Source organism: Apteryx mantelli, chromosome 3 (assembly GCF_036417845.1).
Source record: "Apteryx mantelli isolate bAptMan1 chromosome 3, bAptMan1.hap1, whole genome shotgun sequence".
Classification (NCBI taxonomy): domain Eukaryota; kingdom Metazoa; phylum Chordata; class Aves; order Apterygiformes; family Apterygidae; genus Apteryx; species Apteryx mantelli.
In genome coordinates, this window is record NC_089980.1 from 73,583,846 (window position 1) to 73,601,781 (window position 17,936).

The 17,936-nt window shown below is 39.5% G+C and overlaps 1 protein-coding gene across 1 annotated transcript in view; it reads right to left on the reverse strand.

Moving 5' to 3' along the window:
- Positions 1 to 2,021: 2,021 nt before the first annotated feature.
- Positions 2,022 to 17,936, reverse strand: part of ARFGEF3 (ARFGEF family member 3) — a 94,759-nt gene continuing 78,844 nt past the window's right edge. Inside the window, exons 28-37 of the mRNA XM_067294772.1 lie at positions 16,840 to 16,984; positions 13,532 to 13,660; positions 12,794 to 12,970; positions 12,144 to 12,258; positions 10,769 to 10,871; positions 9,990 to 10,121; positions 8,175 to 8,305; positions 6,550 to 6,558; positions 3,326 to 4,556; positions 2,022 to 2,670 (exon numbers count right to left, since the gene is read on the reverse strand). Of these exons, the coding sequence (XP_067150873.1) occupies positions 2,479 to 2,670; positions 3,326 to 4,556; positions 6,550 to 6,558; positions 8,175 to 8,305; positions 9,990 to 10,121; positions 10,769 to 10,871; positions 12,144 to 12,258; positions 12,794 to 12,970; positions 13,532 to 13,660; positions 16,840 to 16,984 (2,364 nt within the window). The 3' untranslated portion in view covers positions 2,022 to 2,478. The remainder of the gene's footprint in view (positions 2,671 to 3,325; positions 4,557 to 6,549; positions 6,559 to 8,174; positions 8,306 to 9,989; positions 10,122 to 10,768; positions 10,872 to 12,143; positions 12,259 to 12,793; positions 12,971 to 13,531; positions 13,661 to 16,839; positions 16,985 to 17,936) is intronic.

Consider the following 17,936-nt stretch of genomic DNA (forward strand, 5'->3'; position numbering starts at 1 on the left):
AAAATGCGGGCAAGAACAATACAGCAGATTTACTCCTAGTCGATTCCAGTGCGGGGGTTGTGGCATAAAAAGTGGAAATGAAGCATTATTTTGGGTAAAGAAGCTGGCTAAGCAAGTAGCATTAGGCTATGTTGTGTCCACGTCCATTTTTTTTGAGTATCGTCTCTCCTAGAGCTTTTCTTTCTGTAGCACTTTTGTATTGTAACTGCAATACATAACCATAGTGTTTCCTAGGTACTAGGCCTTCTTCTGGAATCTGATTGATTTTTATTGACACTGCTATAAATTTTCACTTCTCCAATACAATTCAAGGATTTACTTAAGTTTTAGATAAGCGCAGCCAGCATCTGAATCTAATCAATGCATGTATAATGAAAAACAGCAGAGTAGGATGTTTTGCATACAATTTGGTTATTCTGGTTTCTATTATTGCTCCTACTTAATCTACTGCTTTAAAAGCAGTTCTGTATATATGCCCAATAAAAACTTTCAGAACAAAAATATAATCATCCCTTTACTCTGCCTAAAGATGAGCAAGAAAGACACAGCAACAGAAATCAAACCACACCACTCTCCCACATACCAAGGGCTAATCTCACTTGTCCCCAAGGAATAAGTAAATCTATCAGGGAAATTTTATAATTGATACAATTGTTAAATTACTCATTTAAAAAGTCAAAATGGGTGGTGAGAAAGAGGTGTTTTTTAAGGAACAATTTGGCAATGGGAAGTTTTGAAAGAAAGGGAAACTGTGATTGACACTACAGAAAGTTATAGGACAAGGTATTCTTTGCACTAGTCTAGCAGTTGGCAAATGGGGAGTTGGGGATGGATGGAAGGGCAGAAATCTGGGCAGACTCTTAGTGGACACATCAACTAAGGTGATGGCTGTTCAGTGAATCCTCTTGGATTGACCCTCTTTCTCCAGTTTAAGATCCTAAAAACAGTTAGTTGTGCAGAGTCCAGGCCTGATATAATGAGATGCTATTTCTGAGGATGCTTTGGAGCAGGAACTGAAGCTGTATATTTAGTTGGTGTGCACATTTTAAAAAGCTTTGGGAGAACATCATTAAGGGGTCACCCAAGATTAAATTCAATTAGTAAATTGTTTAGTATGGGAGTATGAGATGGAATATCCTGGGGTTGGGGCTGTGACATAATTTGTGTGGCAAAGTAACCTTCACTCTATCTAGTGTGATTAGTGTCCCCTACATATTTGACAATATTAGTCAATCCTTCCCCTTCTCCCCCTCACATTTAAAAGCAGAGTGTCTACCAGCAAACTGTAGCAGCCCTCATCAAAGTGTTGCACAGAGGGAGATACACCTACATGACACCTACATGAGGATCCGCCCCCCTCTATTTACAGCAGCGGGCCAGAACTCAGAGAGAAACAGGAAAGATAGATACCTTCTTCTCAGACTGGTTTTAATCTTGACTCAGCTCAGTGTGGAGTGCTGGGCTAAGTTTAGTGTAGGTGATGAGGGGCCTCCTGGCTACAAAAGCCCTACATGGGCAAAAGTAAATGTTTCCAGTAAAAGCATAAGCCAACTTAGTGGTAGTGTTGCTTGAACTGGAACACTTAATTTCCCTTCTGTTTAGTTGAACTCTGGATATAGGCACGTGGCCTGGCTGTAGCTTTGCTCGCTGGTGTGCCTTTCCCTCAGCTTCACAGGGAACAGCAAAACAAAACTTCCCTGTTGCTCTCAGGTGGAATTATACACACATGGAAAGATGATCAGCTGTAAGCATAGCTGAACAGGCAGCCAGGGTAGTGTTGTAGAGAGGAAAGCTTGATAGTGCCATTTTTCTTCAAGCAATACTCCACAAGGGCAAAAAAAGGGTGAATAGCCTGTGCTTGGTTCACCAGTTTTAGACCTGGGATATTTCATTAGTAGCTCACTGGCCACCCTCTGTGTGACCAGACTTCAAAGGCTCTTCTCAGAGCAAAATGAATTTCCACTTTCTCTAGTGAGCAAGGCATATAGTTATTACAATAACCTTTATTTGGATTTCCTCTCTCATGCTAATTTCTGAGGGGAAAAATTTACCCTAGGCAAGTGTAATGTTTTTTACTTCTGCTATAGCCTCACCTTTATCTGGATGTCAAAAGGCAAGAAAACAGTTGCATCCACAGCTAAGTGCAAATGTGAAACTTCACCTGCAGTTTAATGTGGCTCCCACTATTACAAATTCAAATTAAAATGAAGGCTACTGAACTGTATTACATTAGGAACCAGCCTGTTTTACCTGCAGTTTCTGGGTTCTGGGGCCACCGCAAAACCCCATGAACAATCCTGCTTCACCTTCTGTGTTAGTGTGAGTGATGGACACAGTCTCACGTAGATAGAGGATATACGTTGACAAGCTCATTGTTTCATAATTTATCACCAACAACTAGGCAATTAATGAACCCCAGATACTTCTTTGCTGTATACTTTTGATGTCTTCTTCCCTTTGCAACAGAGCACAGCTAATTTAAATGATGATATCGTAAACCCGGCCCACTCTTCCCAGCCATTCCCGCACGGCCTGGCGGACGCGGATATCTGTCACATGGCAAGTCAGCTGACTGATACAGGGGAACACGGCTGGCTGGAGGGCTGTGAATGTTTGGTCTGGCAGGGCCTGAATCTGGTTGAGAACTGTCAACACCATGTTGGTCCATGCCTAAATAAAGATATTAAGACATCTTGTTGTTACAGACTCAGGACAGAGTAATGCTGGCATATTCATTTTATTTTTATTGCACCTTTCTAGTTCACATTCAGTACTTTAAGTCACTGTCTGACTTTATATTGCAGGTATCATGCTCATCTTCCTCTGTCTATTACTTATCCCACAGTGAACAAAGATTTCAAAGTTTGATGCTTTCACCGATTTGTTCACTTGGACATTCAAGTATCAAGTCTGTTTAGCAACAGAATCCAATATTTCTGCTATAGCATTAACAGAAAACTTAAATACAAGAGCATTGTGACAAGCACCCTCATGTTTTCAAAAGGCTTAAGTGGGATAGAGCCCTTAACAGTAAGCAATCAGTGTCACTGTAGGTTGTTAGTTCTTAGAAAAATGCAGCTTTGGCTCCAGTCACAGAAGCACTCTTCAAAGCTGTACTGGTATGTGCCTCATAACGCTTTGCTGAAGGCTGTTTTTTAATATGACAGACTTAGGCTTTTATCAGTGCCAGCTTCTGGAAATATTCAGTCTTGATCATGAGGGGAATGTTTTAACAAAGAGATTATAATCATTCTAATAAAAGAAATAGAAAAACATTTAGAAGTATCTTTTAAATTATTATTACTATTGTACAAGTGTGTCCTACCTGTATCTGGGCCTCAGCATCTCGAATAGATATATTCAGGGAACTGACTGTGGATCCAGAGCGTGGTCGCTTCTCTTGTCTCAGGATCTCTGGGCCAGCACTGAAGGAATGCCTCATTTGACCCTGGTCTATAAGATGTTGTGGCCGTTGGAGTATGGGTGAATCCTGCCCTCTTGAGCCCAGGAACTCCCCTTTCTTTTCCACTTTGCCCTCTTTGGTGAAGGATGTCATGGCCTGTTGCTGTTTTCTTTTCTTGTATTCAGTCATGAGCTTGGAGATAGTTTTGTCAGTGGCTATGGTGTAGATCTTGTTGCCAGCGCTTTCCCACCATTCTTTTTTCCTGGTTTGCTCTTTTTTCTCTGGTTTAGGACTTAGGGGTGGGGGTAGCAGCAGCATTTCTCCACTCCCTCTTCTGGGTGTCAGGATGTCTCCCAGCTGGTCCCTGATTTGACTCCTGTCATCTTCAGAGGGTGTGTCTTTCCCAGACTGCCCTCCTGTTGATGGGGTGGAGGCTTCTGAGTGAAAGGATGGTAAAATGAAGAAAGGGTCACCCTTGAACACTGGAGGCTCCTCTATATTATTCTCCAGATCCAGATGCATCTGGATGTAGTTGTTGCACAGTTCCACGCAGAGCTTATGAAGCCGCTTGATTAGCCAGCCCCAGTCCGCATTGCTGACAGGTTGTACACTCAGAGATGGTATTCGAGCCCTCCATTGTCTCTTCTCCTTCCCTCGGGGAGGACTAACTTGGGCAGTTTCTTCAAAAATGTCTTCATCTTCTGAAGAACACTGCTGTGAGGAGTCTGTGCTTCTCTCATCATCTTCAAACAGGATCTTCTTCACTTGGTCTGCAGTGATGTTCTCCTGATTCATCAGGATTGCACAAACCAAAGCATGGAAGTAGATGTTGAAGCTCATTGCTGACTGGCGATACAAGTTGGCAGCTCCACTAATGCCAGACACTTTTTTCAGCAAACATTTTAACCCAGGTCTGGTGTCAAACTCTCTGGCTGTTCGATATGAGTCCAGCAGTAAGTCAAAGATGACAGCCAAGTTTTGCATGGAGATGTACCTCAGAAAACCAGCCAACTTGTTTTCTGGTACTTGTATTGTCATTTTCTCCTCCAAGTGAGAGGGGCCTTTCGCAAATTCTTCCAGTAAGATGTCATATAAATTCTGGAGTAGTACTTGGTGGGACAGCAAGCTCACTACTATTGTTCTGAAAGGAATACTTGATAAACCAAGCATGGGAAGGAAAAAAAATGTTGTGATTATACCAGAAGTGTAAGAATACTTCATATTTTAGAATCTCACATGCAAGATAGCACAAGAAAGGCCCAATTTTTCCAGCCCTGTTTCAAAAAAGTAGAGGAAGACAAAGTCCTTGGGCTACTCCTTCAAATACTTTCCTATGTGGGAAGACACTTCTATGAGTTAAGAAAAGATAACTCTCCACAGCAAGCACACTAATGGAACTTGAGCAGAGGAGTTATGAAAACCAAGTTCTATAATAATTCTATTCCTCTTCTCCAGAGATGTCAGACATGGAGAGATTAAATATTCTTTCAGTTTCATGGCAGATGCATGCACTCTCAATATTTCAGACTGTTGTAATTGAGAAATTTGTTAACACACAAGTTATGCAGCACTTCTGCCATCGATCCCTGACTATATTTTCTTTTTTTGTTGCTAAACTTTGGCTGTGTTGAAACATCCCTGAAACTCCTCCAGTGCCTTTTCAGCAAACCTTAACCTTCCTATTGAGGTCTAAGCTGGTGTACCACTTGGTTTCCATTTCCAATAACATCAGTGGCATCTCTTAAAACTAAAATACAAAACTCCAATGAACCAACCAAATAAAATCCATGTACAAAAACACCAGCAATGCAATGGAGCATGCAAAGAAGCTAAAGTCTTGATGAAGGCATACTTCATTGTTTCTGTTGAGACTTGAGCTTGAAGACTGAGATCCTACTGTGGAAATACCTATTCCTAACACTGTTTCTCACATGTGATATTGGGTGATCTTAGCCCTGCTCCTGTTAAGAGATTTTTTGCTAATTGTTCTAGATCTCACTGACTTCTGATTTGTACACGGAACCCAGGAATGTCAAATTCCCCCAGCCAAGGTTTTAAGGCAATTCACTAGTAAGTAATATTGAGAGACTTACAGGCAGGGAGGCTAGGAAGGAGGAGTGGACAGGATTGTTATTAAAGCAAGACACTGGTATCTCATGGATTAAAAATTACAAACTGTGAAACTTATCTCTAGGCATTTAAAAAAAATCATAAAATTACAGTTGTGATAAGTGGAGCAGATGCTCTGGTACACATAGTAATACTTGTTTTGATTCTAGGGAACTATGATAGGTCACAGATTTTAATCAGCACTACTACCAAGTGAGGAAGAGACTTTTCAGCTTGCTTGCAATACTGAAGTTTTAGGTTTAAATGAAAGTAAACCTTCACGAACATGAGATGTTCAGTTGTAGGCATTTAATTTTTTTGTAGCAAAAATTCTACTTTTATTGAAAACACTTTTGAAAGTTGTTTAAAGTGCTAAAACAATGTTTAATTTTTTTTCTGGATTTCTTCTGAGAAATTCTGTTGAAAATCAATTTTGAGACTGCAACACTGATATTTACTAAAAAAAATCCAGAAGAAAAGGTATTTTTAGCTCACAATTTTGCCTTATGCTAACTGACTTCTAAAACCACACAAATGGTCCAGATTAAAAAAAAAAAAAAAAAAAAAGTCCTGCACTTATCTATGCCAGTTCACTTACCATGACACTAGCTGTCAGTGCCAATACATCAGTAAAACTTATAGTCTTAATTGCTGACAATGTTAAAAACTTGATGATTAATACTTATGCTGGAGCTTTTTACTGGGGATGTCTGATGTAAAAATCATTAGAGGCCGTGACTCAGAAAACCACTTAAGAGCATGCATAAAGTTAAATGAGTGCTTGCATTGATTTTAAGAGACTAATCCTGTTCCAAAAGCAGGATCACAATGGGTGAGATCTGCTTTCCTTGTAATAGCCATAAAGGCAATTTACAAAAACAGTTTAAAGTACTGCTCAATTCCAAAAGAAACTAGCAAGGAACTATAGGTGAAAATGCATGATGCTAGTGCTGGTTAAGGATAGTATTTTCTTATTTTGCCTGTAGTTTGAAACTGAAAATATGATTATGTTGTAGGAAGAAGAAAAGCTTCCTTACCCCAGCTTCCTGTGAAACGATGCAGCATTAAGGAAACAAAAGCAAAAAGGGAAAAGTGAAACACCACTAGCGTTAAAGCAAGCCCCTTTTAAAGGCTACAGTTATTAGCATGCAAGCCTGGCATGCAGTGCTGCACTGCTGTAGCAAATAATATTAAAAACAGTTGCACAGTCAAATTCTGAGCCTTGTTTCTGTAAAATATGAATGTTGTTGGGGAAACATTTCCCTATCAGCAAGTACACTTTTTTCAGTTGTTTAGACAAAGAGCAAGAACAGCACTGTTAGAGCATTCAGAGTTTCTATTAATTGCAAGCACGCTTTCTTCATTTGTTTAAAGAAAAACATGACCCATGCTACCTTTATAAATGCAGCCTGTTCAACTTCATGGCATATGTGCCATGGAGGAGAGTATTCCAGTCTTTTGCTTTGCATTCATTATAACAAAGGAGATCTGTGAACCTTTAGGACAGAGCAGATTTTTTCCCACCAAGAAGGAAAGGATGACACTGGGATCCCAGCCTTTCCTAGCCCCTGTTCAGGAGCCTGTTCTCTGAAAGCAGGACAACAGAGCACTTGCTCTTGGGGGAAACTTCTGCACAGCTGTATAAGAAGTGAGACTTCTTGCATGGTTTTTCTTCCTGTCCATCCAAAAAGGACCACAAAATTCTGGCTCCTTCTTGCATGCAATATTTAACTTTGAATGAGGAGACCTAAAGTGGTACAGAAGCAGGTTTGGTATCTAATAAAAGATCATTTAATGCCCTGTATTACATACCTTGCAATACAAAAACAAGCCCTGAATGCAGAACTCCAATTCTTGGCTCTGTTCATGTTGTTATCGTAGTTGGTCAAACAACCAAGTGTAAGCAAAAAGAAATGTCCTTTGACAGGATCAGATTAAGTGTCATGCAAACACATGGGCTTCTGAGGTGGTAACACAGAGAAGGATTTCCATAAAAATAAATAAATATCAAGCAAAAAGAAAGTTCCCTAGGTCAGTATCTTGACGATTTTATAGCTTTGGATGTGGCCTCTTCAATTTATACTGCTCTGTTTTACCTTTTAACTTTTCCTACCTTCTTAGTAATACCGAATTTAAAACACCATTATTGAAGCAGACATTATTTCATTTGCCAGATATCATTCCAAACGTAACAGTACTTCCAAAGCTTTCTTTAAAATGATATTTGTACTATACTTCTTAAAGAAAAGAATATCAATATTGGAAAGATTTTCCTGATATTTCCTATGAAAAATTGTTTTCTTAATTTCATCTGTATTTCCTTTACTCAAAGGCTTTGTGTGACCCTATGTATCCTTCAGGTATTTGTCCACATTATGGACCATGACACAGATAACAGTGTGTAGAAATGGCCTGTCTGTAACTGGAATAGCTCTTGAACATGCCTGTTCACCAGTGCATGATCATGGGAACATCTGGACAGCAGAGGGTAGGTAAACTGATGTCTCCTATGTCACAATTTTATTTGATCTGTATATTCCATTTTTATGGTGAAACCTGTAGAGAGACATGGTTTGCCATGCTCTGTTCGCATCTATGTCAGCCTAACAGTGTTTTTATCTTGCTTTTAACTACACAGCATTTTCCTGGGAAGATATTTTACCTTCTCTGGGTATGACCATTTGGTTTCTTATCTGGCGGCAGGTCAATGATGAGCACACAAGACTGGGCATGTTCAAACCCTTCCTTGTTGCTAGGAGTCTTTGGGGAGCACTGGGTTTCCAACATGAAGACCTGGAAAACATCACAGCACAGAGAACAATCAGGTTAGCACTTGCACCGAATCCTAAGCAGGGCCCAACAATAGGATTTCTGTGGAAAATCTGTTACGATGGCTTAATTTACAGTGCCAGAGGGAATTAAGGTATCTCCAGGCAAACCTTCCTGGGAGCATGCTGCTTTGGTAAACAGCCTCAGCACTCTGGACTACCTCCAGACACCCAATAGAACACAGCGGGAAGGACAGACATCTCTTTCTTTGAACTTGTATAAGTCATAATATCAAATGTCAAAACAAGCTTTCTGATGACTTTATGCTACTATCTGAAAATATCATGTATAGTGGAGACAAGGAGCTGTTAGCGTAGTTAGCCTGTTCTACCTAGAAAGGTTGGTTGTTGGAAGGATTATTTTCAGCCACAAAGAGACAGCAGATACCTAACTTGCAATTATTTGAGAGGCAAATGGGGAAACAACTCTCCGTTGCTACGGCTTTTTTTTTTTCTAACTTAGTAGTTGTGTCAAATCCCCACTGAGAAGGATTTCACTGAGGTGTTCACAAATCCTGGTTTGTATCTCTGGGATTTTCGAGCAGCATCAGGGTACGATTAATCAAGTCAGAAACTGACATCAAACATTTATTGGCTCTTTTAATCCAACCACTTTCCCATGCTGAAATGGTCACATAGTATTCACAGTTTTAAGGTATGCTGTGGGTCATCAGACTTGCTGGATTTCAAGGAATTTGTTTTATATAACCATTTTCATAAACTGACCAACCTCCACTGCAGTTCATAATACAGTGTCAAAAGAACCCTGAGAAAGTCATCTCAGGGCTTGCTTTGCTGATTAGGAGTTAGTGGTCAGTTTTATATCAGTTGTTCAATGCCAAGATTATCTTCTAGTTTTCAGTAACTCTTTTCCTTCTCTGCCATCTATACCCAAGTATTTACATAAGACTGCATTTCCCCTCAAACCCTGCTTTGATAGGCTGAGCAAACCTAGTCTTTCTAGTTTCCTACCAGTCTCTGTTCTAGTGCATTTTTTGCCCTTCAAATTTACCTTTCTTGAATAATCAGAAACGTATGATATTCTAGATGAGGACTCACAGTGACACTAATACTTCCCTTTCTCTATCAGAAATATCTCTGCTGATGTATGCTAGTGTTGCCTATTTCTTTTTAAGCTATATTACTCAATGGGCTTAAAATCAGTCTGATCAGGTAACACATTCGTATTTTCCCCCTCCCCCAGTCAGGCCTAATTCCAACTTTACAGGGTGGCACTTTTAAAGATTTTTCTAGTTTATTACTTTTTCTTACTACTACCATTAGACAAAAAAATGTTAGTCTGGTGACGAGGAAATCTGCTCAGACTTGCACATAGGGTTTGTGAGGAAGGCTGTGGGCAAGATGTACAGGTGTTGCCTTGTCAGCTAGAGGGCAAGGTACAAAAAAATATCAACCAGAAAGTGCTACTTTTTATTGAGCTGCACAAGGCCTCCATGGGGAAGTGGCAGGGGAGCAGTTTTCTTAGCTGCCAGTAACAATGTTGCTGTGGAAGGACACTTTCTTCAGACCCCTTATTTGTTATTCCCAAGAACTTTCATAAGGAGAAGCCCAAAGTTTGTTTAGCTCCTTGTATACAGTACTAACAAGGAGGGAAGCTGCTCTGGCCTTCCCCGAAAAGCAGTCAGTACCTGCTGTGCCATGGCTCTGATTCTCCAGTATTCAGCTTCAGCACTTGGTGAGAGGGAGGGGGCTGCCACCTTCACTTCACAGGCATCTCCACTAAAGCTTTCAGAACCACTGTGGAAATAGCCCAACAGGTTCTATAGAGAGACACAACATCAGACTTTCACTGTGCGTTAAATTAAGTCAGCAACTGTAGAGTTGTCCATCCTGTTCACATGTATTACAAGATTCAAAATGATCTGTCTCATTATCATCAGCCTGCCTCCAGCTATTTAGCATTTGATGCAAGTGCATTACAACTCTTAGATAGTCCAGCCTGTGATGAATTAACAGGATTTTTTATTATGAGAAAGATATGAGAAGAGTTGAGAGATAATCTATATAGAATATGCAGTAACATGATCAAGTAAGCAGCTGTTGATTTTCCATCTAGCTTTAGTCAATCCAGAGGGAGAACTGGATCAAAAGCTAAGTTTTCACCTACTTAACTCTCCTGATTTCATGCTGACAGGACAACTTGAAAGTCTGGACTGTTAGTGACTAGTGCTGTCTGTACATGTTTAGAAAAACAGATTTCAGTCTCTGTTGTTGATGCAACACCTTTCGTTGTAAGTGAATTGACAAAATAATAAAAAATACCACATATTCCTTAAGCTCTTTTTCCTGGCTGTGTAAACAAAGCTTGTCTTAAAAAAAAAAAAAAAAAAAAAGAGGCAACTTGTCAAATGTTAGTGAGTCTAATCAATGTGGTTACATTTTGAATCTCAGCAGAAAGGCAATTTACCTTTACTGGCTCCAGAGTGGCAGAGAATGCATCCTGCAAGGCACAACATGCAAGCCTCCACATCTCTTCAGTAAAAACAGGTCCTGCTGTCACTAACACATACCTGCAAGCAAGGATACAGAAAAACATTATCACATTCAAGAAAGAGCTAGACAGTTCTCATTTGTAATGGGAGAAGGTTGAAAACAGAAGAAGAAGAGGCCACTCAGTACCTATCTCCTGTCTCCTCAGATTTGCCAGTTGTTACTCTGACCCCTTTTCTGTAATTACACTATTTTTTGACAGATTTTTTTTCTTTTTCTAAGTATCATCTCTCCAGGAAAAGAGCCAAACATTGTAGAAGTATAATGCAGTACTTATTTTGACTGTGACTGTAAAAACAACCTGAAGACTGTGTGTGACGGAACGCAACTACCCCCCGCGCGCGCGCACACACACACACACATCTCAGGCCCAAAGTGTGGCAGAGTGCAACTACCCTCCCCATCTCAGGCCCAAAGTGTCGTGAAGCACAACTATCCCCCCCCCACACAAACACCTTATCTCAGGCCCCAGCTGACCGCAAATAACTGACTGTGTCCAGGGCTGACCAGGACGAACTAGGTGATACTGGTTGCAACTGGTGAGGCCAGAAATGGGCATGAGATCAGCAAAAAGGTATATTTTCCCCAACACAACATGAGATCAGCAAAAAGGGTATATCTCCACACCAAATATTATAGGACCATGAGTCAAACTCCGTGCCCATAAATAGCGCTGCAGCCTAGAGCCCATTGAGCTCTCCTGCACAGCAGCAGGCTGCGCGGTGGTGAATCTCCCCTTGAGCTGGGATGCCTCTCAAGGTTACTCCCCTGGAGTTAAGAGAACCTCTGACAAGAAACCGTTGGAGTGGTAAGAAACCGAGACTCGGGCACTAACAAATGGGCAGTAAGATTTGCTTGCTATGACTACACTGTATGACCATCTTCAATAAATCTGTTAACTAATAACCAATAACCTTCTCTCCCCCCACTTCACCCCCGTGACACTGTGAAAGGGATTAATTACAACTAAACACCTATGAATTCCAACAGAAAGCTCCTTGCTTATTTTTCCTAAGGATTAATTATTTGCTAACTGTATATAGGTAATGTACAAATGCTTTTTATGGGAATGATACACAGAGGAGTTCCTAAAATTACAGCTTCTAAAGCTGACAGAAAACAGCGAGAAAAGGCTGGTAAGTCTAAAATTCAGCATTCAAATAACAAGAGGCAGATATATTGCAGACTTCTTTTGAAATGTTAGACAACTTAATCAGTCCACAAGTTCTTCAAAGATTTGAGATGTAAAGACATCTGCTTTGAATATGCTAACAGAGTAAAGAGATTGTTACCTGATACAAGAGCAGCCAACTCTGGAAATTATTTCTGTTGGTTCTGCTACACAGGCCACCAGCAACTTGAAAAGATCTTTTAGCATAGTATTGATCATATTTTCATAACCAATATCTATAAGGAAAAGACAAGGACTGGTTTTAACATTATTGCCTTTGCATTAATATTTAGAGACAAACATTCTTGCTACACTTATTGCTATCCAGAGACTTTGCTAAAACAACTCTTTTTATGCAGCTATCGCTATGGGTCAGTTTTGAAATGTACATCAAACTGAAATGAGAACAGTCCTTTTGAGGTTAACATTATAAAATGTTTGCTCTTAAATGATACTGGAGAAGTTCTGTTCATTTCTGTTTCTGACTACTCTAGTTCTTTACCATCAAAGTCCTACTAACATTCTTTTGGAAAGTATAATATATATGAATAGGAGAATGGACTAAAAAACATTCATAGATCCTTTCCAAGCTACATTTTTTCATGATTTTAAACCCCTCTAAACCCAGTAAAAAAAGCACCAAATGAAAATTCTCAACCCTCCTCTTCAAATGCTTGAGCAACCAAAAAGCAGTGAAACCATCTCCCCTAGTAGCTATTCAGTAACATGCCACTGATGACTGTCATTAGAAGTGATAGTGAGATGACATACCTGAGTGTATGAAACTTTGAATGTGCTCCACTACTAGTTCACAGGAAAGGCCAATGGCATGCTTGAAATTAGCAGATGCCACATCCCAGTAAGAATGGTCACCATGACTGCGATGGAGCCAAAGGGACATTGTAGGAAGAAGAAGATGTACAACTGCATAAATGCCAAATCCTGGGCCTTAAAAAAAACAAAACAAAACAAAAAAACACAGTGAAGGTTGCATATCTTTGCCTATAAAGTCTACATGCAAAGTAAATTTGATAAGTTGTTCCAGGCTTGAGGCCAGGGGTATGTGATGCTAAAGAAAGCAGGTTTTGAGACTCTTTTTGCAGGATGAGAGAGGAGCAGTAGTTTTGGATTTACTTGATTATGAGCTAGTATATGAACATTTACCTAACTGTTTACCTGCTGTGTTGCCTAGGGGGACTACAGGACTATATCACTTTCTTTTAGGATTTCCTGGATACCATACAAACATTTTACGTGGCTAGGGCATTGATAGAGTACTGCACTTCTTTATTTGTGCATATAGGACTCCAACATACAAGGTGTCTTCTGTCAACATAAAAGAATGGGCTAACTGTAACCACAGACCACGCTCTGAGAGGATCTGTTTCTATCTGAGGATGTCTCTGTGCAGCTCCAGCATGGGTAATGCAGTTTACAGAAATGATTTTGGATTCTAAGAGGGTTGATCAGAGCTCTGCTAGCTCACATTTTATCAAGTCCTTTCATTACCAGGTGTCTTGGCAACATCCCTCAGCAATTCAAAGAGCAGATCCAGAGTGGGAGGCTGGTGCTGGCGGGGACAGTTGGATATAGCAGTTGTTAATTCTTCTAGCAGAATAATCCAGACATTGATAAGGCCTACAAGGAAGGAAACAAAGATTAAAAGGCACAGATGAGAATATTGCATTGACAACAGGTGGAACTTACCCTCAGAAAATGAGTGAGGCTAAGAAATTAATTGATTAAAGATCATGGGTTCTTGCTCTTAATTCATCCACATTCATTATTGCTGTGTAATGGTGGAGAGCAATACTAATTTTTGAAAGGATGGTCTCTTTTCTCTTTCCTAGTTTTCCAGTTGCATTAGTCCAGTCTGTTTAACCTTGCATGTCTGCCCTCTCTCTTTTTTTTTTTTTTTTTAAATGGGCATATTACGCATCTCACTAGTATTGCAAATTTTGCCCAGAATGGTTTGTACCTGCTTTGGTCATGCTCTTAGACAGCGATTTTAAGGTGACTAGCCATAATTCAACTGGCCATATTCAGCACCTAGAACTGAACAGTATTAATGACTCACAAGGTGGTCACAGAAAGAAGAGTGTTAAATATTAATACTGGCAGAGATGGACAACTATCAGAACAGCAATTTGGATAGAGGTGGTATTGAGAGTTTATAAATACATTAGCAACCCCCTAGAAGATTATGAGATACAGCTAATTTTCAAGACAATTTTGAAAGTAATTAGGAACTGCTGCCATCTGATTTTTTACAGATCACTACGCACTTGCTAGTTTCCCATGATATCATCAATGACTTACGACGATCTTGCATATTAAACTTGCAATACTCCTGCAATATATAGTGGTGTTCTTGAGATAAGTCTCCTTAGAAGGCTATGGGTAATAGACCCATATTAGGCTAAAAAGGATTTTACTTCAGTTCACTAATAAGGCCATTTTCTCTACCACTTGTAGGCATGCTAATGTAGTTTGTGTCTGCATGATGCTTGATGGTTAATTATGTTCCAAGAGCAATAAAAAAAGCTGTGAGGCAGCTTTGTTTAAGATGTACTGAGAGATAGAATTTGTCATCTGCAAGAGTCTTCCTGGAAACCACAGAAAACAGAGTGACTCACTGACTGGGTCGATGATTTCTTTATTCACACCACTTCCACAGGGTGTGCTCAGTAGGTATTGTACCATTGTTTAGAGCTATATAGACTTCAATTATCCTTTTAAATAAGGAAAAAATATTACCTACTCAGCACTAAATCTGGATATCTTCAAATCTGGAAGAACTGATTATCTTTTAGAAACATCTGTATGAATGGTGTGGCATGGAACCAAATACACTATGAAAATACACTGCACGCTGCATGGCAAAGTAGGGTAAAACATTTTGTCCCATCTTGATAGTGACTTTCAAGACTGGAGCGCCAGGGGAAACACTGTGTTTTGTCTCTGTAAAGTTAGTTTACCTAGCACTATTTTGTCATCTTTATCAGCTAAATAAGAATGGGGGGAAGTTTCAGTGGTTAGTTCTGATAAGAATCAGATCAGGAAAGTTTCTTTGCTGCAGGGTGGCATCTGTAGTTGCAACCAGAAACAGGCTGATAGAGCCACTCCAGAGCAGTAGGTGAGCAGAGCTCACCTCAAGTGAGGAGACCTTAGATCAAGTATCAAGCCTGATTCAAAGCAGAGACTTCAAGTCACTTGGGTCTCCCACATGCCAGACGAACATCCTAAAACTTCCAGACAGAGAAAAACAAACAAACAAAAACAAACAAACAAACAAAAAACAAAAAAAAAATCAAAAAAAGAAGAAAGTCAAACTTTGTTTTAAATTTTGTGAAACTGGCTAGTCCTAAAATGGGCTGAGAGGAAATGTGGTAGTCTGAAGATGATCAAGGTTACGTATCCAACATGTAAACATATTGTGACATATATATGTGTATAGGTATATATATTTGTGTGTGTGTGTGTGTGTGTGTGTGTGTTTATATAACAGACAGCTTAAAATATACAGCTTATCTTAAACTGTGGTGTAATACAGGGCTAGATGGTTACATTTTAATAAGCCAAAGGTAGTTTACTACTGGAATGTTTAATAGTGACAGTAACTTCATTTCTTGTAGTCTGGGGGAAGCAGTGGCAGGTATAATACTTCAGAGGCTCTGAGTAGATATTCAGCTTTTCAACTCTGCATATCATGTAGGATCCTTTTGAAAATAAAATGGAAAGTCTTCATATCAAAATGGTGTTCTCAAGCCCTGGCAGAGCAGAATAAATCTGAGGGTCCTAGGACCTGTAGTTTGCTTTTTTCAGAGAGCAGCTTTTACCTCCCTTATCTGGGGTAGCAGGATAATCAAGGTGATGGAAAAGCCTCGATGAAAGAGGTACCAAGAATTATGCTGGTGAGGCATCTGAATGACTCTGCATGGAGTCAGCCTGGTTTCTGTATAGTTGGAGCTGGTACTTCACAGAGGCAGCTGGGTCTAAACAGCTCAATAGTTCAGATGCTGTTCAAAAGCAACTGTACCACTTCCAAAAGCCATCATAGTCAAGAAGTAAGTAAGTCTGCATTCTTGCACTGGTTGGCTCCATGCAGAGCTAGTTCTGGGGTCCATCAAAGGCCTGTTTAATCCACAACCTGTATATGCCACACAAACAATTAGAAGACAAGTGCTGCTTGTTTTTCTGGAGGTTGTAGTGCTTTTGATGGACTTTGGAAATACAGCACCATTTAGCCCAATAAACCACAGGACATAAATTTAGAAACTTCCTTAAACAAACATTCAACACCGTACAACTCAACACTTTTTTTTTCTGTTAAATACAGGTCTGCCCATACCAAACTTAAAAGTTTTTCACTCCTTTAATGCTGCCATGGTCCAGAAAGTATTTTTGTGCTAGCTCTCAGAAATATATGCTGTTTATATTATGAAGGTCAGGATAATTAAAATATTATTACCTTTTCCCAAGAAAAGGGCTGTATTTTTCTCATATATGAGCTCCATCTTTCAACATAAAGGAGGTGAAATGACCTGAACACACATGCTCATATACTGCTAACTGGTTTATTTAAAGTTAGGCTGCAAACACTGTAACTGCTGCTGAGACAGGAAACACCTTACTATACCTAGCTTCCAAGCTGTGTATATTTGTAGAAAACAGAGACAATAAACTATAAAAAGTTTTTCCCCTCTTTGTTTGCTTTCAGTAACTGTCAAAATTTACAGTGACGTGTGGAAAAAGCAATTGATTAATTCCTCTGTGTCATCACATGTAGTCACAGTTACTGCTTTCAGTTCACTTACCAGTGTCATCATCAAAGTCAGAAAGGATGCACTCAATACCATCCTCACTGCTGGCTGATTGTTCCTGCACTCTTCGGGGCAAGTTAGCCAGCCGGCCACTGAGGAAGATGGGTTTCAAGGGCATTTTATAGATTTTGGCTAACAACTGAAAAAAAAGAGAAAAAAATGTGGGGAAAGTGTGCAAAGGCTGTAACATCCTACACAGATACATAAAATTAAATTAAATTAAAATAAAAGCTATGAAAGTAATATTACAGTCCTCATAGATTTTGGGAAAGGAGCAGTGCTCCCTCTGTCATTTGGGAAAGACAAATGCTACAAATAGAGATGAGCTCAGTACTTTATTTCTTAGGCAGGCCTTTTTAAAATAAACCATGTATTTGCCATATACAGATAAGATTTCTTTTTAAGTCATCTCTTTTCTTCTTCTACAGATAAATTAAAACATATAACAAGATAAAAATGGCTTCTTTTAGAAAGGAGAACATGTTCTCTTCCACTGGGTTTGTAAGGATGAGGAAGGGTAATGTAATACACATAGTGTATACATAGAATATACATCGTATATTCACTAAATGCTTTAAGGTGAGGATAGCAAGTACAGTGTGTTATGTCTTCTGTTTATTTTGCTGAGTGATACTGCCTTATTCTTTTCTTCTTTCCCAGTCCGTGTACCAAATCCACCTGTTATCTCTGTTTGAGATGGTAAGTCTTTCTGCTATGGGAACATCCTTGTTATGCATTTGTATAGTACCTAGAAAAAACATGGCCTGGATCCAACACAAAGACCTGCAGATACTGCAGAAATACAAAAAACATTATCATATAAGTCAGACAAAAAATGTCCTAATAACCCTGGATAATAATCTGTGCTGCGAGCATGGAGATTACAGGAAACATGTCAGCATTCTAATTGTCAGAGATTTGCCCTGTGCTTCAGATATATTTTTGTGGTACAGATAACTGCTGCTGTGTTTCAGAGGGTGTAACCCATTGCTCTCCTTAAAAAAAAAGAGAATTCTCAACCCTTTTTCTCTTTTCCTTCCAGAATTCCCAGCACTGTTTACAGCAACTGTTTAAGTAAGAATTAATTTAAC